This window comes from Falco biarmicus, chromosome 6 (genome assembly GCF_023638135.1).
Source record: "Falco biarmicus isolate bFalBia1 chromosome 6, bFalBia1.pri, whole genome shotgun sequence".
NCBI lineage: Eukaryota > Metazoa > Chordata > Aves > Falconiformes > Falconidae > Falco > Falco biarmicus.
This window is the reverse complement of record NC_079293.1, coordinates 90,505,746-90,528,261: the sequence shown is the minus strand read 5'-3', so window position 1 is coordinate 90,528,261 and position 22,516 is coordinate 90,505,746. Positions and strand designations below refer to the sequence as shown.

General features: G+C 41.5%; 1 protein-coding gene across 1 annotated transcript in view; it reads left to right on the top strand.

Moving 5' to 3' along the window:
- Positions 1-1,200: 1,200 nt before the first annotated feature.
- The window catches only part of MRPS5 (mitochondrial ribosomal protein S5), a 59,564-nt gene continuing 38,248 nt past the window's right edge, over positions 1,201-22,516 (top strand). The window contains exons 1-2 of the mRNA XM_056343837.1: positions 1,201-1,380; positions 7,795-7,932. Coding sequence (XP_056199812.1) covers positions 1,323-1,380; positions 7,795-7,932 — 196 coding nt within the window. The 5' untranslated portion in view covers positions 1,201-1,322. The remainder of the gene's footprint in view (positions 1,381-7,794; positions 7,933-22,516) is intronic.

Sequence of the window (22,516 nt, the reverse complement as noted above, 5' to 3'; positions counted from 1 at the left end):
CTGAAGATAAGATAAAAACCCTGTTTAAAAGATTATGTCTTGCATCGATTTTCTGCCAGCAGCTGGTCTGTCAGCACACTATGGGAAATTCTTCTCTACAGCTTCTTGGGTGTATTTTTGTTCCATAAGGTACAAAGCAATCATTGTGTTACGTGTTGAATGTATGACAAATCCTGAAAACACTGCAGGTTGTGCGCTTCTGCTAATGCAAATTAAGCTATTTGCTATTACTGTAGTCTTTAATACTGGACTCGTACATCAGGAGGAAGAACGCTAATGCAGCACACGAAAACGCCTGTGTTGCAGAAGAGGGCAGTCAGCAACTCCACTGGCTTTGCTGCACAGGAAGAAGAGGGGGGGGGGAAAGCTGCTGTGAATCACTTCCATCAAAATCTTCCTTGCCTCAAAAACAGCTCTGAAAAAGCAAGAATTCATCCCCTAGCATGCTGCCTTTTCGTTCCTGCTGTAACTGCCACACAGGCACAGCGCCAGGCACTCTGCGGGAGGGGAGATGCTCCCACCCGCGGGGCTCGCACCCAAGGGCGCAGGTGGGCACCGCGCCGAGCTGCGGCTCCCCGGCTGCACTCCCTGCCAGCGGGTCCGGGCTCCGCAGCAGCTCTGGGCGCTCGAGCTGCCGCAGTTCGGGGAGGGAGAGCTGGGGCACGCTGCAAGCTGGCAGCGTTACTGCCAGGCACAGGGGAGCCTGCCCAGCTACAGGCAAAGCTCACTGCGCAGGGAGCGGCTTCTCCCGGAGCCCACCCGCCTCTGGAGCAACCGGCCCGCAGCACTGCTAGGGCGGCAGGCACGCCGGGCCCCCGGCCCGCACGGCGGGGCTGCCGGGCAGGAGGTAGCGCCCAGCCCGGGGCCCATCGCTGGGAGCACCCGCGGGTGCGGGCGAGGGGTGCGGGGCCCCCGCGAAAGCGACCCAATGCCTGGGAAAGCCGCAGGGGCTCCAGGCCCCGGCCCCAGCGCACCGCTCCGCTGAGCCCCCAGCTGCTCGCGCAGCTCACCCCCACGGCTGCCGGCCAGGCCGCGGCGGGCCGGGCCGCAGGGCAAGGGCCGCCCCCGGCTGGGGTCCTGCGGCGGCCTCTGCGGCGGGGCTGTCCCGGGCCTGCCTGAAGGACCCGTAATCGCGCAGCTCCGGCGGGAAGGGGCTGGGGCAGCCGAGCGTTCCCGTAAGGCTCCGACTGAGCGTCAGCCGGTGTTTTTCGCCGTCCCGCTCCAGTTTTCCTCTCAGTCGCCCGCTCGCTGCCTTCGCTTTCTCCTCAGGCGGTACGCCGGGCGGCTAAGTACGGTGGCGGGCAGCGGGGGACGGGGCCGGTATGGCGGCGGCCATCGGCCGGGCGTGCGCCTATGGTGCCTTCCGAGCGGCGTGGCGAGGTGATGGGGGAGCGTGTGGTACCGCGGGCGCCTCCTCGGCGGGGGGAGGCCGTGCTGGCTGGCGGGCCTGTCTCCCGTGGCAGTGGCCTGGTCCGGGCAGTCGCTACGGGAGGCACGGCCCCGAGCGGTTCCCCGCACTCCGGGGTGTCCCTCAGTGCGGGTGTGCCGTGCGTGTGTGTGTGCCATACGTGCGTGCGTGTGTGCCATACGTGCGTGCGTGTGTGCCATACGTGCGTGCGTGTGTGCCATGCGTGCGTGTGTGCCATGCGTGCGTGTGTGCCATGCGTGTGTGTGTGCCATGCGTGTGTGCGTGCCATACATGTGTACACAGGTGAGCGCAGAAGGTGGGTCTGTCGGTGTGTGTGTTGCAGCTGGGTGTACCCAGTTGAGCGCAGAAGGTGGGTCTGTCGGTGTGTGGTTTGCACCCGCGTGTGCACAGGTAAGCGCAAAGGTGGGTCTGTCTGTCTGCTGCATGCATGTGTGCACATGTAAGCAGGAAGGGTAGGTCTGTGTGTGTGTGTTGCATATGGTGACACACAAGCGCAGCAGGTGGGTTTGCTGTGTCCCAAGAGCAACCCCTTGCCACCTGCCTACTCTGGGGTTACACCAGCGGGGCTACTGGGGGGTGGAGGGAAGGCAGGATTGTTTGTGCTTCAGGGATGCCTGGTCATTGTCATATGTGTGCATATTTGTGTATCGTAAGCCCTTGCACTGATTTTCCCCCTGTCGTATTAATTCCAGTGGAGGAAAATGTGCTTTGCTGTTTGCTGTGTTCAGCTCTGTCTGTGAGACTCAGTGGTTCCTGTGGCACAGTATTAAATGGCAAGTGATTAACTCAAGAACAACACATATAGGAGCAGGAGCCCCTCTGTATGTGCATGGATGAGAACACGATACAGCTGCATACATTTCCTTGCCTCTTTAATCACTCCAGGTCCTACAAGAGCTACATATTAATTCAGTTTTATATCTGAACAATGCTAATGGCACTTCCTAAACAAATGTGGTTTTTTTTAAAAGCCTGTATTTTGCTAGGTAGTGTCAACCTAGTTGCTCTTGCCTGCGTTAATCTTCTCCAGTACAGATGTGATAAATACTTTATGAAATAACTTGCTTTACACTGGCATTGCCACCAGTGGACAAGGCTGCTGTTGTCACTGCTTAGCAGTTTCCGTATTTCTTTCTTCACATGTACTTCAGATCATAAATGCACTTTAGACATGCAGTTCTTGCTCATTGTTACAGGGTTTGGTGCAGGCCAGCTGTACCTTTGGAAACCTGTCAGTTATTTATTATCCCATCAGAGTAACTCGGGCCATATATGCCTTAAGATCATGGAGTGAGGTGGTTTGCTTTTTAATTAAAATGTGTTTTCTTCCCATTCTTTACCTTTCTCCTCTTATGTCTTCCTGGATATTCTTAGTTGTTAGGAATCCAAGTTTGTTTTCAACACGTCTCTATTTTTTCTGTAGCCATTTCTTTCTATTTTTTAGTACTCTCCAGTCACTTTCAAAACTCAGATGTATTATCTTTCCCAGTAGAGGCTTAGGAGGAAGGCAGAACGGTTTTTCCGCTAAGGATCAGAGTTGGCTTTGGATCTGTCCTTCAAAGACTGTGGTTAGAAAAGTGGGGAAATTGTGTTTTGATATATGAGAAACAATACTGTATAACTGAAAACTTCTGCTGAGTGGCATTTTCTGAATTATTTCGTTAATTTTGATATAGCTGGTTTTTTTTTGATCTGCACACTTCTCATAAGAGAAAATTATTTTCATTATACAGTGGTTTTAAGCAGTGAATACTCCTGAGGTTTTGAAACAAACCTAAGGTTGTATAGGTGTAGTTACTGCAGTGCCATGGGTACCTTAGCCTTTTGTATTGCTCAGAGCCCTCCATGTCCAGCTTTGCTGCCTGCCTTTCGTCAGCTCTGTCCCCGTTCCCCCAAAGTGTCAGCACGGCTGCAGAGCAATTGGGGCAGTGTTTTCCCATTGTTCTCTTGCTGTTGTCCTTCATGACATTGCAGCTGTGAATCCCAGTAGTATTTGCTAGTAGCAACCAGCAGCAGCAGGAAATAGTTCTCATTCCCTTTACTGTCCTCTGGGTTGTAGGTTTTGGATTCATTAGGGGATGCCACGACATGCCGTCATAGCGCTTAACAGCCAACCAGCCTGCATCTGTCCAGTGAGGAGTCCTAATGAAAAGTATATACATACTATGGGAAGTTCTTATGTGAGGGAATCATGTTCAGCACTGGAGACTACCTTGAGACACACATTGTATCTTTCTGCCTCCTTTTGTTTTCACTTTTCCTCCAAATTTTTTTCCATTGTAAAGAGGCACTGTATGCCATCAGCTGTGAACCCTGCTAACAGATATTAGCGAATCTGTCTCAGAATCCTTTATGCAGCCTAGATAGCTTGTACGTGCTTAAGTTCTAGGCGAAAGTCGTAATGAACTACACTAATGCCTGTGTGTTTTCCAGGGAAAGCTGGCGACTGAGGTGGGAAGAAAGGCCAAATTAAATTAGTAAAAGTATATTCAAGTTCGGTATTAGAAAACCTGGATCTGGGCATGTTTTTTACTTTCAACAGAGGATGTCCCTTCTTTCTCCTTCACTTTCAATGGCAAAATAAAGTTCTCTAGCTTTTTCTAGCTTCTACAGTCCTCTGAAAAGTCCTTGCCTCCACAGTTGCCTTGCCTCTAAGCAGTTAATGAATTTCTAGTCTCTTTTCTTCCTCAGGGCAATCTATAATGAGGTGTTGCCCATTCTGTAGGGAAACTGCAAGTAGGCCAGTGGTGTTTCCTTGGCGGAGGGAAACATTCTTACTGTTTAGTCACAGAGTATATCCTAAAAAACCCAACACGTTTCTTTCAAGTAGACCAGGCACATTAAAAGGTTGCAACTGCTTCTAAAGTGTTTATTAAAATAACCTGTGTCTTTTCAGGTGTGACCTCTAACTCTCTGATTCGATTACTTTGGTGTTCCATGCTTAGCCCCAAGCAGACAGCGACCCTTTCCACCCTTTCCGTGTGCTGTGATTTTAAATGCATGAGGTTTAGCTTGAGAAATTAACTTCTTCACATCCAAATTTTTCCAAGGTAGCTGGAGGGGTTTTTAAAAAGTAGTTTGTATCGCTGCAAAGATTTCATTACTACTTGTGCACTTGGGCCTTTCTTGAGATGATATGAAGAAAAAGTAGTAATGATTCTGAAGTGTCTTCCCTGTTGCGATTGTTTGTATGATTGTGTTATTTCTGTGCATAACAGTTTCATTTGAATAAAAAGTAGCAAGCAAAATGTTAAGTAGAAAAAACAGGCAAAAAATCTCCTGAAACTGCATTGCCCATTAGAGGCTAAATTAACAGTGCTTGATATCTTCAGAACTGCAATTTGGAATTTAATCAGAACATCTTTGGTTTTTTTGTATGGTCTCTTCGGAGAATGTCATGATTATTTCAGCCTGGAGCCTCCCATGTGTAGTCTGGAACAATGCTTGGGCAATTTTTCCAAAGTTCTAATTATAACTGCACAATAAGCATCTTGATGGCTTTTTTAAAAGTGTTTTTACAATGCAGTTCTCACTGCTGAAACCAACTTCATGCACTGTTTCTCTCAGGTATGGAACTGAGGAAGAACAGTTTTCTGTATTTACTCCTGTGGAAAATAATTACAGGAGTAGAGGGGATTATTATATTGTTGCCAATTGTTAAAAAAAAAATATTAGTGCTCAGCTTGCTGAACACTGCATTCACTAGTGGAGTAAGTACGTGGATGTTCAGCACGCTTGCTGTCTTTCACAATGTTGTTAGGTGGTGTAGCAAGCAAATGGCAATGCATGCCAATTTTTGGCATTGTGCATGGTGACAGATGCTGCACCCCGTGCATAAATCTCCTGAAGGTACCATGTTAAATATGCAGTATGTAGCTAAAATAAAGGTTAGGAAATAAAGGAATGGGTACAGTAGCGTACTTGTATATGAACTAGGGTGAGGGTTAGAAAGAAAACTGTTAGGGATTTAAAGTTCACAGACATAAGACTGTTAATCCATTGGGTTCACTTTTCTAGCTGTCTTGGATTCTTCTGTTTCACTTTGTGAGAAGAATGAAATGGTTTTGTAGTGGGTTTGTTAAGCGAACTTTTAGTGCTGAATATATGTATATTTATATTTGTAGAAAATTTTGTACCTAGCCAGTGAAAGACAACACTTGAAAGTCAGTGCAAGGTTTTAATTGCAATGTTTATAGCAGGGAAGTATCACTGAGGAGTTAATTTTATGTTAGCGCAGTGCATGACTTAAATACAGTAAGCGCATTTTTTTTCTTCTCCTTTGTTGATGTGTATTTTGCTGATGACAAGACATCAGTCCAGCATTCATGACCTGTCTTACTTTTACAAACGATTCAGTTTTGAATAGCTTATTGTAAGAAACATTTTAGATTTTAAATAAAAATCCCATCACAGATGTTTAGAGGTTATGATGCATCAAGTGTTCATAGTTACATGTCAGAATGCTGTTTTATTGAGATGTGAATTTCGAACTGTTTACATTCCATAAATATTTTTGTTCTTTGCTATCCTTTCAAAGTGTCTATTCCTTTGGTAGCAGTATGCGTACAGAAGTGTGTGGATATACTTTCTGAAATAGCAGCACTCAGTGTTTTGAACTGTGTGAATCATGTCAGTTTGTTTTTTTTTTTTTTTTCCGTATCTTCCTCCTCTCTCTTCTGTCCTGCTGCAGTTCAGAGACCAAAACAGTCTCACCTCCCAGCGTCCAGAATACAGCCATCACAGCCCCTGGGCTTTCCTAGACACAATTTTGATGGCCAGCTCAGAACTGGTATTCTCCTGCTGCAGGTCTTAAAAGTATAAATTGCTCTCACTTTAAAACAGACTGAATCCTTAAAGAAAATAGGAGATTTGGCACTGGTTTCAGTGAAGCCAGCATCTCACCCTGGGCTTTAACAACTTCTGTTATGAATTGTAATGGTCAGATGTTGCAGTACTTATTTTAAAATAACTGTATCACCAGACTTCTTGAGATCAGTTGAAGGTTGTCTGACCTTTTTCTGTCACACCAGTGTTCATTTGGCTGCTGCTTTTTCTGACATTTGACTTTTTCCTCTTCTGTGCCCCAGCCATTCTGTCAGAATTTTATTTCTTCAGCAGCTATTCATCTGATTCCACTGTCTTTTGATTCTTCTTGCTGTCATTTTGTCCTGACTTTATTGCCTCTTCATAGACATTTTTCAGATTTCCATCATAATTTCAGAAGGAGATGGTATTTAGAGCATGAAACTTTTTTTTTTTTTTCAATTAAAGTGGGAGTAAAAGAACCAACCAAAAGCAAATAGCATTGCAAATGTATTTGGTAATGAAGTAAGCTGTCTAATACTCTTATGTTTTGTTTTCCAAATGAATGTGTTGTTTCTCAGGCATGCTCCCTTCGGCTAATAAAGAGCAACCTTCCTACATTAGCTGAGCTGCCTGGCGATCTGTTCTGGAGGTGATAAGAGCATGTGTAATTGGCTAGCTTTGTAATAATCAAATCTGGAGGGCCATGGGGAAGGTACTTCTGGAGGTACGTTCTCCTTTCAGGATGCCAGAGTAAGTCAGGTTCACGAATTTGCAGAATCACAGAAGAGTTGAGGTTGGAAGCCTCTGGAGATCATCTAGTTCACCTTCCCTGCTCAGAGCAGCGTCAGCCAGAGTAGGTTGCCCAGGACCGTGTTCAGCCCCCAGGATGTATTGGTGCATGCCGTTCCTCTGTGAGTGCAGGACTTTGCACCTGCCCTTGTTGAACTTAATGAGGTTCCCGTCAGCCCATTTCTCCAGCCTGTCCGGGTCCCTCTGATGGCAGCACACGACCCTCTGGTGGTCTCCCAGTTTCACACAAAACTGGGAGGTGGTGTCCCAGATGACACAAAACTCCTCCCAGTTTTGTATCATCAGCAAACTTGCTGAGGGTACACTCTGCCCCGCTGTCCAGATCATTAATGAAGATACTGAACAGGATTATTGGGCTGATTTCAGATTATGTTTTCATAGCACATACCGTATTTTATTTTATTTATCTATCACTTTTGATTGTGTCCAGGAACATTACTACACATTTTGTTGCTAGGACAATATTTCTAGTTTTGAAGAGTGCGTTCTCACTCTATCAGCAATAGAAGTCTCTTAGAAGCCTTCTAGTCATTGTCTTTTTTGTGGGATTTTCTGTTGCAATATTTCCCCCCACCTTCTGCAACTTGCTCTGCTTTTCAAGACAAAAGGTTCAAGTCTGATTCCCTTTGTAAACTAAACTGTACGAGTAAATATTACTGGTTTTTCTTCTGATGTGTATATTTGCAGGAAATGCTGTTTCAAAGGAGAAAATGTCCTACATAGAAACACCTTTCTGTCTTTATTCTCAGGGTTTGCTTCAGTGCCAGTGAAAGGGAGTTACTGTTCATATTCTAGCCTGGCATGGGCTTTCCAGACCCGGTGTTCCATCTCTGCCCCCTGGACTGTGACAGTGGAGCAACGCAGACAAAGCAGTTTCTTCAATACGTGTAAGTCTCGAGTTGGATTAAGATTATTATCTGTAATAAACAGAAGAAGAAGAGAAAATTTTGCTTTGGAGAGATAGTAATGAAAATGTATGTGTGGTAAATTTTTGTATCTACTCTAGTTGTATTATCTCCTAAGATTTTAGTGGCAGCTACAGCTGTTGACAGGTGTGTGCAAAAGGTAAGTTTATTATCTTTTCATTGCAAGTAAGGGTTTGCTTCATGTCACAGTGAATCCATCTAATATACGTCATCGTGTGGAAGGGGAAACACCGTCCCCTCTGTTTCCTAGTGCTTTGCTGAGAATATGAATAATTTGTTTTTCTACATTATTTTTGAGCCATAGGCAAGACACACTGTTTAAGCTGTGCTGTCTCAAAAATGAAATTACTAAAATGAAATAATGTGTTAAACAAAAACTGCTGATAATGTCCTGCTAAATATCTGGCCAGCTGCAGTATTTTCCTCCAGTCCTGAAAGGAATTACACTCACGCTTAACATAATTGAGAAGTGATGGCTGTTTAAATTCAAGATTGGGACTGTGAACTGAGACAGCTGAGGGACCATTCCACCTGTTTTGTCGTTCCTTATCCTATCCTTTAGGGGAAGAGAAGGAATAGTAAGAACATAATCTGTGGAGGAGATAACCACAGCAGTCTGAGAGTGAAAGTTCTTTGTTTATAATCCGCAGAATATAAGAGCTCTGCAAAATCAGGCTTTCAGAACTCGTGATCTCTTCTTATTCTTCTCAGCTGCTCAGTGGCAGAATACTGTATTTGTTTTCTTTACATTTGCTAAACAAATGGGATTTAAAAAGATATGCTGGCTGGCTGTTTGTCTTACCCAATAAATTTTGACTGATGACTGATTTCAAATGACTGAAGGCAGAGAGGTCTTGGAACACCTGCAAAAGTCTGCACTGTGAACCAGCGGCTTTGAACGGTAGAGGTTTGCTAAGGATGCCAACTGCAGGAAAAAATCATTTAGAACTTTTTTCATAAGCACCCAAGCAGTCACAAAATAAGAATATGTGAGAAGCTAAGCACTGTTCTTATTTTGTTTAACTTAAAATTTAAGATATAGCACTGCAAGTGATTGCAATTTGATTACTATTTGTAGGATAGATTATTTCCTTAATTATGCTTATGTTCATATTTTCAAAGTCTAGATGAGCTCTGTTTTACCAGGAATTTTGCCAGCTGCCTTGTTAGATGACTTAATTAAAAATGTTTGTTCGGTGATTGTCTTGAAGGTGTTTGTTGTGATGGTATCCTCATTATCTGACTTAATAAAATTTTAAACAAGTTATATTTAGGCAAACTACCTAAAACTATTGGCTTACTTGGAAGAATTTAAGTGTACCTCCTTCATGTATTCAGCAGAGACAGTAGCCATCAGATTTGGACGACTGAGAGTTTTACATTTCAAAGAACAGCTGTTCTAAGAACAGTTTCTCTTACAGAATTCAAAAATAAAACCTTCAAAATTCAAATGAAGTAGGTATTAACAGTATAAATCGCTCATATCCTCTAACAGCATAGTTGCTTCAAAAGTGGTAACACTAAAAATGCAGATATGATAGTTTTATGTGAAACTATTTTCAAGTGAAATGTCAGACAAATAACAGTCCTTTTTGACGGAGAAGGGTGACAAATTTTTCTATCTCATTATTGAAGGTTTAACTTCTATTCTGGTTTTTAAAATAGTAACGCACTCTTGTTAGTAGGGTCATCTGTACCTTCAACTTAGCTATTAAAAACAGTTTAACCCATTTAAATAGAAGGAAGGAATTTAAAGAGGAGGAACTGCAATTACCCTAGGCAGTCTGTGTTCCTTATCCAGATAGCTGCCTCCTGCAGCTCTGACACAAAAAACATACACAGGGTTTTATTCCTGTCCAATGACATATTTCAGTGAGTTCATAATGAAATAATTTTAAATTATCTTGTTATTACAGGCTTAGCTTCTGTGCCTCCCCTCTTTTTCCCGTTCCACCCTCCCCACTATGGGAAGCAGTTCAGTTTCCATTTTACTTAATTTCACATGCTTAATTAGAGATGTGGAAGGGCCTGAGGTTTTTCAGATCATGTTTAAAAAATACATAACTTCCCCTGAAAAGTCTTGCCTCTTTTTCCAGTGCGTTGCATTAGACCTGGTCTTTGCAGATAATGTCTGTCTTGTGCCTGTTCCAGTCCAGCTGGTGTCCGAGCGGTAGGGCAGGGCTGTTTTCTCTGCCGCTCGTGCACATCCGTGCTCCTGCATGCTGGCACACAGACAGGGAATCCCACCGATCCGGACTTAGGTGCCTAAGCTTCAGTCATCGAGAAGCGTTGATAAAAAGTGCTGTATGTTTAATGGAAGAAGTATGTATCTGTCTGACCTGTAGGTGAGGAAGATGTGAGATATAGACCCTTTACGTTTAATAGCCACAGAATTGGGGTGAAATATGTGGGCTGTCATTCCTGAAGGCAGCAGAGGAACACAGATGGGTCATGAATACTGAAACGGTTTGGCTGACTTTCAGCCATAGGAGTTATCTTTCACCCCAATCATCCAAACCAGCTAGCATAATTTTCTCAGTATCTGTTTTGTATCTGGGTGCATGTGAGAATAAAGAACTTTTATTCGATACTGGGACTATATAGAAATTGTGCTTTCCTACTCACAGTATTAATTCCATTAGTTACCCTTGGGAACAAATGAAAAGAATGTAATTTCTCTGTTGCTAGGTGATGTTTCCTCTTAGGTTAGAGTACAGAATAAGGAATATGATGATTTTTCAGAGGTTATAGACCTAGATTGTGGCAATCAAGGGGAAATCATTTAGACCACTAATTTAAAATCATACTCAGAGTAACACATTTTGTCTCTGGAGGCTTTGCATATTGGAAGCCTTTGTGCTTAGTATAAATTTCTGTGTCTGTGTTCTTTCTTGGAAACATCAGTTCCTGAAAGCCTGCTCCTTGATAACATTTTATATTACATTTTTGTAGTCCTATGTGAGTTTTCTTTGGATTAAATTGTTTATTTTTTCTGCTGTGCCTAACTCTGAGGATCAGAGTGAAAAAAAAATTTTGGTTTTCAATTTTTAAAGAATTTTTTCTTTCAGTATGAACATCTGGATAAATAATTACTGAGTTACCACTTGTCATTGTCAGTAGGATCAGATTAAGAGTTTTGATGTTTCAGCATTAAGGGTATAAAGAGTTCCAAATATACAGCTGCCTTTTTCTTCGATTTCTTTTTTTTTTTTTCTGTTTCCTTTTACAAGGGGAGTACCTGTGTGTTGAAGAATAGCTGGTTAATTGTTTTTAGTCAGAAAAAGGAGAGTGAATATTAAATGCCTTACAGGTAATTGTACTTAAGGGGGGGGGGGGGCAAGGGGGAGCTATTTTACTGGATTTTGATTTGTTACTATGTGATATAACTTTTGTGAAGGTACTTGGCCTCTGGCTTTCATTTGTCGTGAGGAAATGAACCAGGCCAATGATGTTCAGTTTGCAGACCTTGCTGAAATCTCTGTTCTCCGTATCCATTTGCTGGCACTAAGGCCAGCTTTGTAATACTTATTATTTAAAAAAAAAATTGCAAATGAAAGCTTTAATAATCAAAGCAACCTTTAAAAGATAGTAGCATTTACAACAGCATCTGTTAACTAAGTTAAGATCTTGGGTTTTTAATAAGATGTTATAAAGGAAAAAAAATACAATTTCTCAGATGTTTCGCAGGATACTTTACATCAGTTTTGGGTTCTTTGTTTAAGCTAGCAAGTTTTTAGTCTGTTAATGGCTGGATTTGTAACTGGATTTATTCAGGATCTGAATTGTGACTAACCTGAAAATCCCATGTCTGCAACTTCCTGCTGACGTTGTGATAAATTGGTAGTTTTAAAAATGTAAAATTGCAAACTGCAATGTGCAAAGTGCACTGTGAAAGTGTCCTCAAGGTTTGCAGTTAAGCGGAGTTATTTGCTGTGCCTGTGTAGTATGAATGCATCTTTCAGAATAATGTTTTCCAGCTCCAGAGGTTTTGTTGTAATATCATAATGCAATAGATTTGTTTCTGTGCTGTGCTATGGCAGTAACAGATTATAGACATCTTTTGCTGCCACCAGATTTGCAGATACCTAAAGATGTTCTATCCTGCGATCCACATAATAAGAACTTTCACATTTTTTAAAAGATTAATATTAAACTTCTGTGAATAAGCAGGTAGCTGCTGGAGCTTCAGTCTTGTATCTGCAAAACCAAACAGAAGCCAGGAAGTTTGTTAGTACATGATTTTTTCTTCCCCCTGTTTCACTATTGTGGAAATCCAGCTAGCAGTGTGAAGTAGAAGTGAGCTTAAGTTTTCAGTGGAAACATTTCAAATATGCGCAGTTCTAATTTTTAGTCTGTGAAGTTTATATAAAACCATGTATGTGCGTCCCATGGTGCTAATCTCGTACATGGCCTCACGTTCCTCTGTACGGTCTTGCAGTAGTCCTTGTCTTTCTCAGACATTTTCAATGTCCAGATTCTTGCAGTTCTGCAGTCAGGTACCACCTGCTGTCCGAATTAGTTCTGAGTGGCTCGGTAGTGGGCTGCCTAGACTGAATGCTTTATATCCTTCACTACTTCCTGGGTTTGTGTGAAGGCCCTGTAGAGCCAACAAGCGATATCCCCAGAAGATGACAGCTTAAGACAGTTGAGGCAGAGTTGCAAAGAGGAACATGTATTTTGCTAATGCTGCCCTGTTATTTGAGGCATGACATGGTGGGGGGAAGTTTTTCTTCTCTTTCAGCAGAACTCAGTATCAGATACGCATCGTACGCTTCCATTTAGACTGTGAGGGGTGTCTTTTGCAGTTGAAGAAAACAATGTTTTGAGCAAGGTCAGTTAAGGAACTTGAGAGCAGTCCAGCACTTAGATCTCATTTCTTATGGATCCATGCTTTTCTGCTTGTGGACTGGGCTTAAGACAGGGAGTCAGGAAGCGGTGATGGCACACGGAAGCAGTGATGGCACACTGCGGCAGACGGCTCAGTCCCGAGAGGAAGGCAGTAGCAAGGATGGGTTCTCATTTGGAGTGAACACTGGTTTTCACAAAACTGCTTTAGAAGCTTGCATGTTATAAGTAATCCATCCAATGTTAGTATGCCATTGTTTGTTTTTCTCTCATAAATAAGCCTACTTGTATTATCATCTGCACAATATTCCCTTTTGAATTGTGGTGGAAAGGATTCAACCTGTTAAAGGAGTTAAATAGTTTACGTATGTGCCTTTAAACAGGCTAAGCAAGTCTTAAAATTAAAGACTTCCACTTTTAAAACTAACAGGAAAATACTGTATTAGAAACATAGCTTGTCAGGAATAATTGATGGTATGGGCTGAGTTGACAGTTTTTGAACAGTATGCGAGTTCAGTTGAAGATTCTAAAGGGATATAAAGGAAGACTCTGTCTTTGTTCTGGACAGTTCATTTCTGTTGTTTTGGAAGTAGGTGTTCCGTGTAATTATATAAAAGTTAATGTGTGTAATTGAAAGTGCCGTCTGAATAATTTGCTTCGCATTTGATTCACGTTCAGCCACTGAAATGAGTTGCAGGTTTTGGTCTGAAGACGGCTGCTCTGCATACACTTTTGCCTGTCACCTTTATCTTAAATGCTTTGTAGTTATGGATATTGTTGTTAGGCACATTTTGTAAGACTGTGAAAAGGTAAGACGTTGTAAGGCCCAGATGTAAAAATACAGTTGAGCACTCCTTTTCGTGACCTAAGTGATTTAAATTGCAGTCCATTGCCAAATCCTAGATAGAGTAGTTCATGTAGCCTGCTCTGTGCCAGTCTCTGTCCTAGGTAGGAATCTTTTCAGTACAGTTGGGGTGGTGGCTGGAAACAGAAAGGTGTTTTTTGCAGGGTGGGGTTTTGGAATGGAATTTGTGAAAAAAGAGAAACACACATTCTTGCAGAAAATGGGAGACCAAGCCTGAAGTCCTTCAAGTCAAGTAGCATTTGAGTGTCCAGATACCAGATAAGCATCTTAACTACTGAATTAAGCCAAGGGATCTTTTCCTTTGGGTGTAACCATCACCGTCACTTCCTTTGCCTTCCCTCTCCTGTCCTGTGTCAGCTGCATCTACATCACTCCCCTCGCAAACTCTTCCTGGCAGTTGCTGAATCTAGTGCCCGTTATGCTGGCAGCTATCGCCCCTAGCAGTTTGTTCTTTCCATCCCATATTGAGCAGTCACATGAAATAGGCTATAATTGACTTGAAGTTCAGATTTCTCTTGTACCGACTTAAAATGTGAAAATGATCTGGTCACGTAGTGTGTGTAAAATATGACACGTTAATCCAGCCATGCTGGCTGTGGGATAGCTAAATACAAACGCTATTTGCAAGTCATTCCACAGTCGTTATTTTGTGTGTATTTTTAATACAGCTGGCAAATTCATATTAGCGGATGGCCTTGACTCCTTTAAGGAAGATTCTTTTAAATCAAAATAGATTTAGTATTAATATGAATTAAGAATTCTAACTGTTAGTTTGTATCAAAACCAAAGGTTTCTCTTAATCTGTTTCTAACTTGGGGTCCCTTAATGACCTGATCATTTGTTGTTGACTGATAGATTAAAAAAACCTTTATGCTCAGTTATTTGAAATGTTCAATTTCATAATGTGCTTGCAAAGGAGTAAAAAAAGAAAGCTGCTTTTGTTGCTCTTGTACTTCCAGTCTTATTGATGGATAGAGTTCATTAAAAATCTGAAGTTTCTAACTTATAATGGTTCTTGGTTTTTTTTGTTTCTACTTCATTGTGATGTTTGCCTCTGTAGGCCTAATTTACATGAAAATAGCCTTTTAACTGTTGCTATCAATTTTCAGCTTAAATGGATTTTCTGCTGCGGTTTTGTTCTGTAAGCTGCAGTTTATATATGTAGCTTACTGGCCTTATTAGGGAATAGATGCCTCAATAGGGGACCTGGAATTTGGGACTGAAATGCTGTTCTAGCATATGTTGCCACTGGAAGTATTGAAGTTTTTATTATGGACCTGGGTTTAGGGTATTTTTCTCACCTTGGCTCAGAAATTTTGAGAGTGAAGGCACTGGTTTTTATTCTTTGCTTTCCTAACATGGAAAGGAATTTTTTTCTTCTTACATGGGGTGGCTCAGAAAATATTATTCTCTTCCCAGTTCTGTTACAGGAATTCTAGGCTAGGGTTTTTTTGTGCAAATGGTCTCTTGGCAACCTCATTGTAGATGTAAATCAATTTGCTTCTTCAGGTGCATAAATAAGATTTATTTAGCTAATTGATGTCTTAGTTTTTCTATCATGAGGTGCTTCTGAGCCAGCTGGAAGTGGCCGTGCTTAAGCTAGGTAGAGCTGGAGTCAGTGAAATCCTGTGGTCACTTCAAACCTAAATTATTTGATGTTTCTAAAGAAGACCAAGGCACACTGCTCTGAGAGGTATAGGCAAACAGCGAAGGGCAGGGAACACAAGTTGGATCAAGGGAAATTCTGGTTACACAGTAGGAAAAAGACCGCCCTCACAATGAAAAACTAACGCTGGGCCAGGGTAGGGGTCCAGAGAGATTGTGGAATTTCTATTACTAGAGCTATTCAAAGGATGACTGAGCAAGTCTGTCCATCCTCAATCTTGAAGTTGAATTTGGCTTTGAGGCTGGCTCTGCTTTGGGTGCAGGATTAGATCAAAGACCTCCTGAAGTCCCTTATGTAAATTTTTCTGTCAATCTCTGATTCTGGTTTATTTCACTCCTTGTACAGTATTCAAGGTGGGGAGTGGAACATCACTAAAACGTACAAGGTGACGCTAGAGTAGAAGCAATAATACATTTTCAAATTTAGTGAATTTAGCTCTAGTGAGGGGAGTGGATTGGGTGTTTTGGGAGTCATGGTTTTTTGGGTTTTTTTCTTTGTTCTCAGGTAATTCTTTGAATAATTTTATACATTATTTCAGTGCCTTTGTCTAGCTTGTTCTTTATGTTTAATGCTGTCCATATGCTGCCTCATTCCTTCATAAAACTATAGGCAATCAGAAATAGTCTGGGGGGGTTTGGCTAATTTTATGATCAAAATTGAAGCTTCAGGAAGCTATAGTTCTACAAGGAGAGAGGAAAACTAATGGAAGATAAACCATGTACGTGCTTAAGACTGCAAATTGTGAATTTTTCACGCTGTCTTTCTATCTAGTTAAAGCTTAAGATGAGAATCTCAGGAATTAGAGAGAGGTACCTACTGTTCTCAAGATTACTGAGCCTAGCAGGAGAAAAAGTGCTTCAGAAGTCCAGATGAGGAACTTCCCACCATGACAGTGCACTGTGCGCAGGTAGGGAACATCGTTCTCCTTCAGGTGCTGCAGCACTGGGGCCTGTGCTGTCTCTGAAGTACATCCTCACCATGGTGAGGTTCCTTTAATATGCTGAACAGTGCACTTGCTGTGTCACCTTAATGTCTAGTGCCACTTTCACTGTTGAAATACTGTGAACAACTACATGTTGAATGTACCGTTGCAGAATTTTTACAAGAGACACCCAGCTGAAATGCTGCCCACAACCTGTCAGAAGAAAAGAGGCATTGTTTTCAGGGTGAAGAGTTCTGATGGCCACTTGGCAACAAGCTCGGTGTGCAGAGTATTTGTATTCACTAATTTGTCTGAATAACTTTTTTCCTGAATTGGCATATTTATCTGGCTCTTCAGTAATGGATTCTGGCTATCTGGTGATGGTGTAGTAGCCATGAAGTTATTTTAAAACACCCCTTGTTTAGCATGGAAATTGTGAGTGGAACCCAAAATGCCAAACTTAATACATAGAGGCACCTTACTGGGAGGTTTTGTAGATTGACATGATTTAAACACTGGTTCCTAAAAAAATTTTAATTGTAAATTGTAATTATTTGCCATAATGGAAACATGCTTGACTTACAAGGATTGTGTTAGTGTGATTAATTTTCTGAGATCACCAGCAAATGCAGCTTAAACAAAGTACAACACTTTCAATTTTACAGTGATGCAGCACCCTGGCATGTGGCTGAGGATTTGTTTAATGGTACATGTCACTGGAACCAGCAGGTTTATGCATCAACCAGTTCTACCAAAAAGTGGCTGTGATGTTACTGTATGTGCAGCTTTACCAAAACTGTAAGCGTTTCGGTAAGATTTCAGAACAGCATCTTACTCGTTGCTCTTCTGTTTTACAAATGGAGGAAACATCTGGCCATAGTTCTCTGGCTTTGGAGCCTTGTTAATTATTTTTGGTTAAATTGGTAAAAGAATGCTAAAATTTTGTTATTTATTATCAAAATTATAAAAAATAACAGAACAACAGGTTAAAAGCCAATGCTTCTAAAAACCCATCAAGAATTTTTAAAAAAAGCAAAACAAAACTGCTGTTGGGCTTTGCAGGCTTCTGAAGAAATCTGTCTTCTTATGAGGAAAGCCTAATGTTCAGAAATCCTGCAGACTGTTCTAGTTGGCTCTGATGAGACAGGGTTGTGGTTGTCTTTTTTTGTAGAGATCATACAACCCAATTTAATCGGAATAATCCACTTCTGCCTGTACCTCAGTAATGAGATTGCTTAATAATTTAGTTTCATCATGTCTGTGCCCATGTTAAAAATTCTTATTTGACAGGATAGCAATTTATTGGCAGTGTAGTTGTCACAGAGAACTTGTGTAATTTAACACTGAGTGGATAACTGTGTTCACCTTAATATCAGTATTAGATGCTAGCTATATAATTAAAGTGTGACAAAGATTAACTTCACCTTTCTGAACTCTCAACACATTCTGCTTTAGAAGGATGTTCTAAATAATTGTTCATGAACACTGACAGGACGACCTCACTCTCAAGGCTTTGCCTGTACAGAACAAATACTGAAATGCAATTCTCAGTAGTGAAGAATTTGTTTATAAGCTGTCTGGGACATGAACAGACTTTTCACTGCCTAATATACAGTTGCATAGTTCTTACCAGAGATGCGCATCCTTAAAATGTTAGCCATACAGTAGACTTTGAAAAGTACAGCCGTATCAGAGAACCGGAGTAGGTATGGGTTGTTTTTTACAACTTATACGGTGATGTCTTGTTCTACAACTGAATCTAAGAGGCAAAGTTGTACAAACAGAAGTGACATACTGTTCTCCCTGTGCTGATCCTATTTCAGCTATACCTAGCGACCATCTCTGAGGGCAGGCCCGTCATTTGATTTTCATACCTGTTTAGCGCTTGGCCTATTCTCAGTCAGTCCTCAGTGCTTCTGCTTGTGGTGAGGTGATAGAAATGCGTGTTTGCCAAGAACTTAGTGCATCCATACTGTTTTTTCAGAAATATCTTTCAAAACCAACAGATACTCAGTATGAAAACTATACCTTACAGTAGTGTCTTAGAGGAATTAATTAAAAATTGACTCTAGAATGTGAGAAAACCTTGCCTTATAATACCAAATGTCCTGCTAAGTGAGTATCCTGCCTCCAACAGCAGCTGATGCTATTGGAAGAAAGTAAGAATTGGATGAACATGTAGGGATGCTTCCATAGAAAAACTTCACAACCTTCAGTGATTTGTGACATGGAGTTTTTTTGGTTTATAGCTCTGGATAGCTTTCTCTTTTATGAGTTTTTCTGGCCGCTTTTGAACCCATGTAAATGATCTGACAAGAGTGCATTCTCTTTTCTGTAGATGAGTAAGTATGTGTTTGTCAGAGAAGACAAGGTCAGGGAAATGCTCTCTGCACTGCAGTGTAGTGAGGTTTGTGAGGCTTAGTTCCTAGAGGACTTGATTTTTGAGCCTTTGACCTGCCTTCAAGAAAAAATGTGTCCTTGCAGTCATTAAACGGCTGAGTCTAGACTGTAATTTGTCATGCAATTTGTAATAGAATATGTAAGCAGCACATTCCCTTTGCACATGCTCTTTCTGGTTTTGTGTGTGAAATATTTTTTCGCAGTCCTGTTTTTCTTTGGAGATGGTGGCAAAACCATTGGTGCCTGGAGAAGGAAAGGGGTGAAATACCATACCTTTTTAGAATTAATCTGCTAATAAAAGTACATACTCCAGGCTGAAACCTGGAAAAGAACGTTAGTGACCAAAAAGAACTACGTTCCTTAAGGTAATATTCAGGATTGTAACTGCATTAGTGGGTGGCAGTACATTGAAAGAAGCATGTTTATTATAACATGTTCATTAGTCTTTTAGTTATATCATTAATATTACTATCTTTGGGTCTCTGCTTCTGTGCTGCCCCATGACTATTTGTCATAAAAGCAATTTTTCCTTAAATTTTTTGATGTGGAAGAAGTGAGCCTACTTAGCTGTTTTACAAAGTTGATTCTTCTCCTTTTACTCCTTTCAGTTTTCCAACTTAATGCTATTTGTCTTTGTGTAGTTTGTATTCTAAGCAAGCTGGGAGTTCAACTTGCAGAATGCAAAGAAATCTGCTTTTAATCTCAGTTTATCAGGATCTAGGATACTGTTTTTTGATGTGGTTTACAGCAAGTCTTTTTGGTAATAGTTGCGAGTCACTGAGATGTGGTCTAATATCCATCTTCCTCTGAAGCAAGCACTAGGGCTACCTGGTTCCTGAAATTCAGGGATAGTATAAAAAGACACAAAATCAAATCCTTTTCAAAAAATTACAAACATTTTTTAGGTAGATTAAGCAAAATGGAGTGTTGTCATACAAATTTGTTATTAGTGGTTGTTAGTGATCAGCTTGCATAAAGCATGCTTTCAGCAAAATTCAACAGTGGATCTTTTTCTAGGCCATAAAGTAAAATCTTAAATATGACATATTTTCTAGTAGTTTTTTCAATTAGTAGCTATGTGCTTTTTGGTAACTGACTGGAAATGTCTGGTCGCTTTTATAACTGGGTCTATTTTAGCTCTGATGGAATGTATGCAGTGTTACATTTTACAAAGGCAAAATAAACGTAAGACCACAAATCACTACAAGACTGCATACTTACCGCACTGTCTTCATTGCAGACCATTTCTGAAATGTGAAAAGCAGTACAGTGATTCTTATTTCTGTCTGGGGTTATTTCCTCCACTGAAAGACATTTGTCCTGCCTGTGTATGTGCTCTCCCATCATATTGATGCTTTGCTGCCAAGCCAGGTTGACCTTTCTTATGGTCAGATTTTTGTTTTCTTCGTTGCTGTGTTGTCTGTCTGTTGTAAGCAATATCGCCACCATTGTAATCTTCTTGACTGCAGCCTATCCCTTCCATATTCCATTCTTGTCACTTTGTCTTAAAATCAGCGTGGTATCTGCCATCTTATAAAGAACTCTCAGCTCTGTAGCCTGCAGGCTTCTGATGTGTTTCATTAAATTCAGCTGCTTTCCAAACACATGATATTATTATAGACTGATTAGATGAACTGCACTTTGGTACTAAATGTGATGTTTTCATCTGGTTCTAATTTTGTCAATATTTGTGCAGTGCTTGAGGCCAAAACTTGACTCAGGCTGACATCATCTCTCTGGATCCGTTAGCATTGACTGGTCTCCTTTGGTACAAAACAATCTCCTTGCTCCATGACTTTTGCTACTTTCCTCTATTAGGTGATCTTATCGTACAGATATTTGGAATACCGCTCAAAGTGCTGAGGGTTTTTTGGAGTGTATTGTCAGCTCGAGAACTCCCTGTTTTTGTCTCTCAAACGCTCATTGCTGCCCCTCTGCAGCCTCCTTTGTAGCTGCTGTGAGCCTTTGTGAGGCCACACAAACTGCAGGAGATTGGGGAACTGTTCCAGCTGGAAAATAACCTTGCAAAGGAAAATGTGAATATCTTTATTATAATTCCATGTTTCCAGGCTAGCAAGATTATCATAAAAATAATAATAAAAAAGAAATTGCCCGTTACAAAGTGTCTTCTGAATAAGCTAAGAAGCTTAACGTGATTGATCATCCACCTTCCAATTCGTGCAACAGTCCTGTAGTCCACTTGAGAACGTGAAAAGCTGCATCATGCATTACCTGCTTACCACCAGCCGTTGTGTATACTAAACTTTAAGGCAGTGTTATCTTAGGGTAATATTCACTACTTGTCAGACAGTCTAGTACCTCTCACAGTTTGGCTTTTATTGAAAGTAACATGCTGAGTCAGCAGTGAAGTTTTTCTGTTTAGAGAGTTCTGTGAGACTGAAGGTTTTGGGTTGGTTTGGCATGTTTTTTTATTTTATTTAGGACACAACTACATGCATCAGTTGATTATAATCAGCTCAGAATTTTTTAGTGGCTGATAGTTCAGACACTGATTTCAAGCCATTTGATACAATTACTGTTTGGAAATTTTTTTAACCATAAACCTCTGGACATTAGGATTCATTTGAATGTCCAGAAAAGAGAGCGTAATTTCAGATAGAAGTTTCTTTTTTACAGGGACTAAAGCCTACTCAGAAGCAAATACAATTCTTGCCTCACGGTGTGTAAGTGTGATAAGCGTTGCTGCTATCCATGGGCATTTCTACTTGTCTATAACATGCAATTTCCACTTGTCTGTAACACAGCTGAAATCTGTATTATATATTTTGGCTTGTCAAACTATTCGTACAATATGTTATTTGGGTATGTAGTGACTTTCTAGGCCATTCTGCCCTTGCCCATCTTGAGGGAATACTACTTTGTAGCTTCCTGGGCTTGCAGTGTCCTGTCCCCTTCCCCGTGTGCTTGCTTTCTAGCGTACTGAGCTTTGATTACCCGGGTCGGGATTGCACTTCTCAAAAAAGTCACGGTTATGCATCCTACTTTGAAAAGGATTTTTGAGTGAAAAGATGGGTGCCTTACCTTTGGAAGAGCCACCTTGACAATGTATAAAATTATTTGATACAAAAATAAACGTGGGCCCTTGGTGGTAGCTGAAGAAACCCTGGCTAGCTCCTGTGCCCCGCTGCTGTCAGCAGGCAGAGCTCCCCCGGTTCCAGTGCCTTTGCAGCCTGTGGGACAGGGTCTCCCACGTGCATGGATCAAACCAGTGTGAATCGCTGATGGGAAACTGGCCATTTGAGTATAGTTACTTTAATTCCCCTGGTTAAAAGTGTTAACTGACTTTTTGTCTACTTTAAATGAATAAAATCAGTTTCTAATCAGTGAAGACAAGAGATTTAAACTGCCATAGTAACATTGGCCCTAGGTGAAACGCATAATAGCCTCAATCTGCAAATATGGCAGTGGTGACGCTTGTGTGTTCCGTGGGGCTAGCCTTCTTGTCTGGCCTCACCGCATGAAGTATCGGCTGTGGTGTCTTCTTCACATCCTCAGTTTTGTTTTGGTGTAGTTTGGTTTCGTCTCAGTTGTGAGGACATCCTATGTTTCCATCAGCTGGGCAAACAGTAGTTTGAAGTTAACTACTAAATACGTAAGTCATGCTTTCGGGTGGTGGGTGAAACTTTGTACGAGAGCGGACGTCCCACGCGCAGCCGCTGAGCGAGGCAGCGAAGCCTGAGCCCGGGCTGGGTGGCAAGGCTGCTGGAAGCGTCCAGCAGTCCTTCTTCCTTACGTCCCTTCGCAGTTACACAGGCAAGAAGGGGCCTTGCGTGTTGCCAGAACACAAGAACAGCACACATACATCTACATGTACACTGTTGGTTAA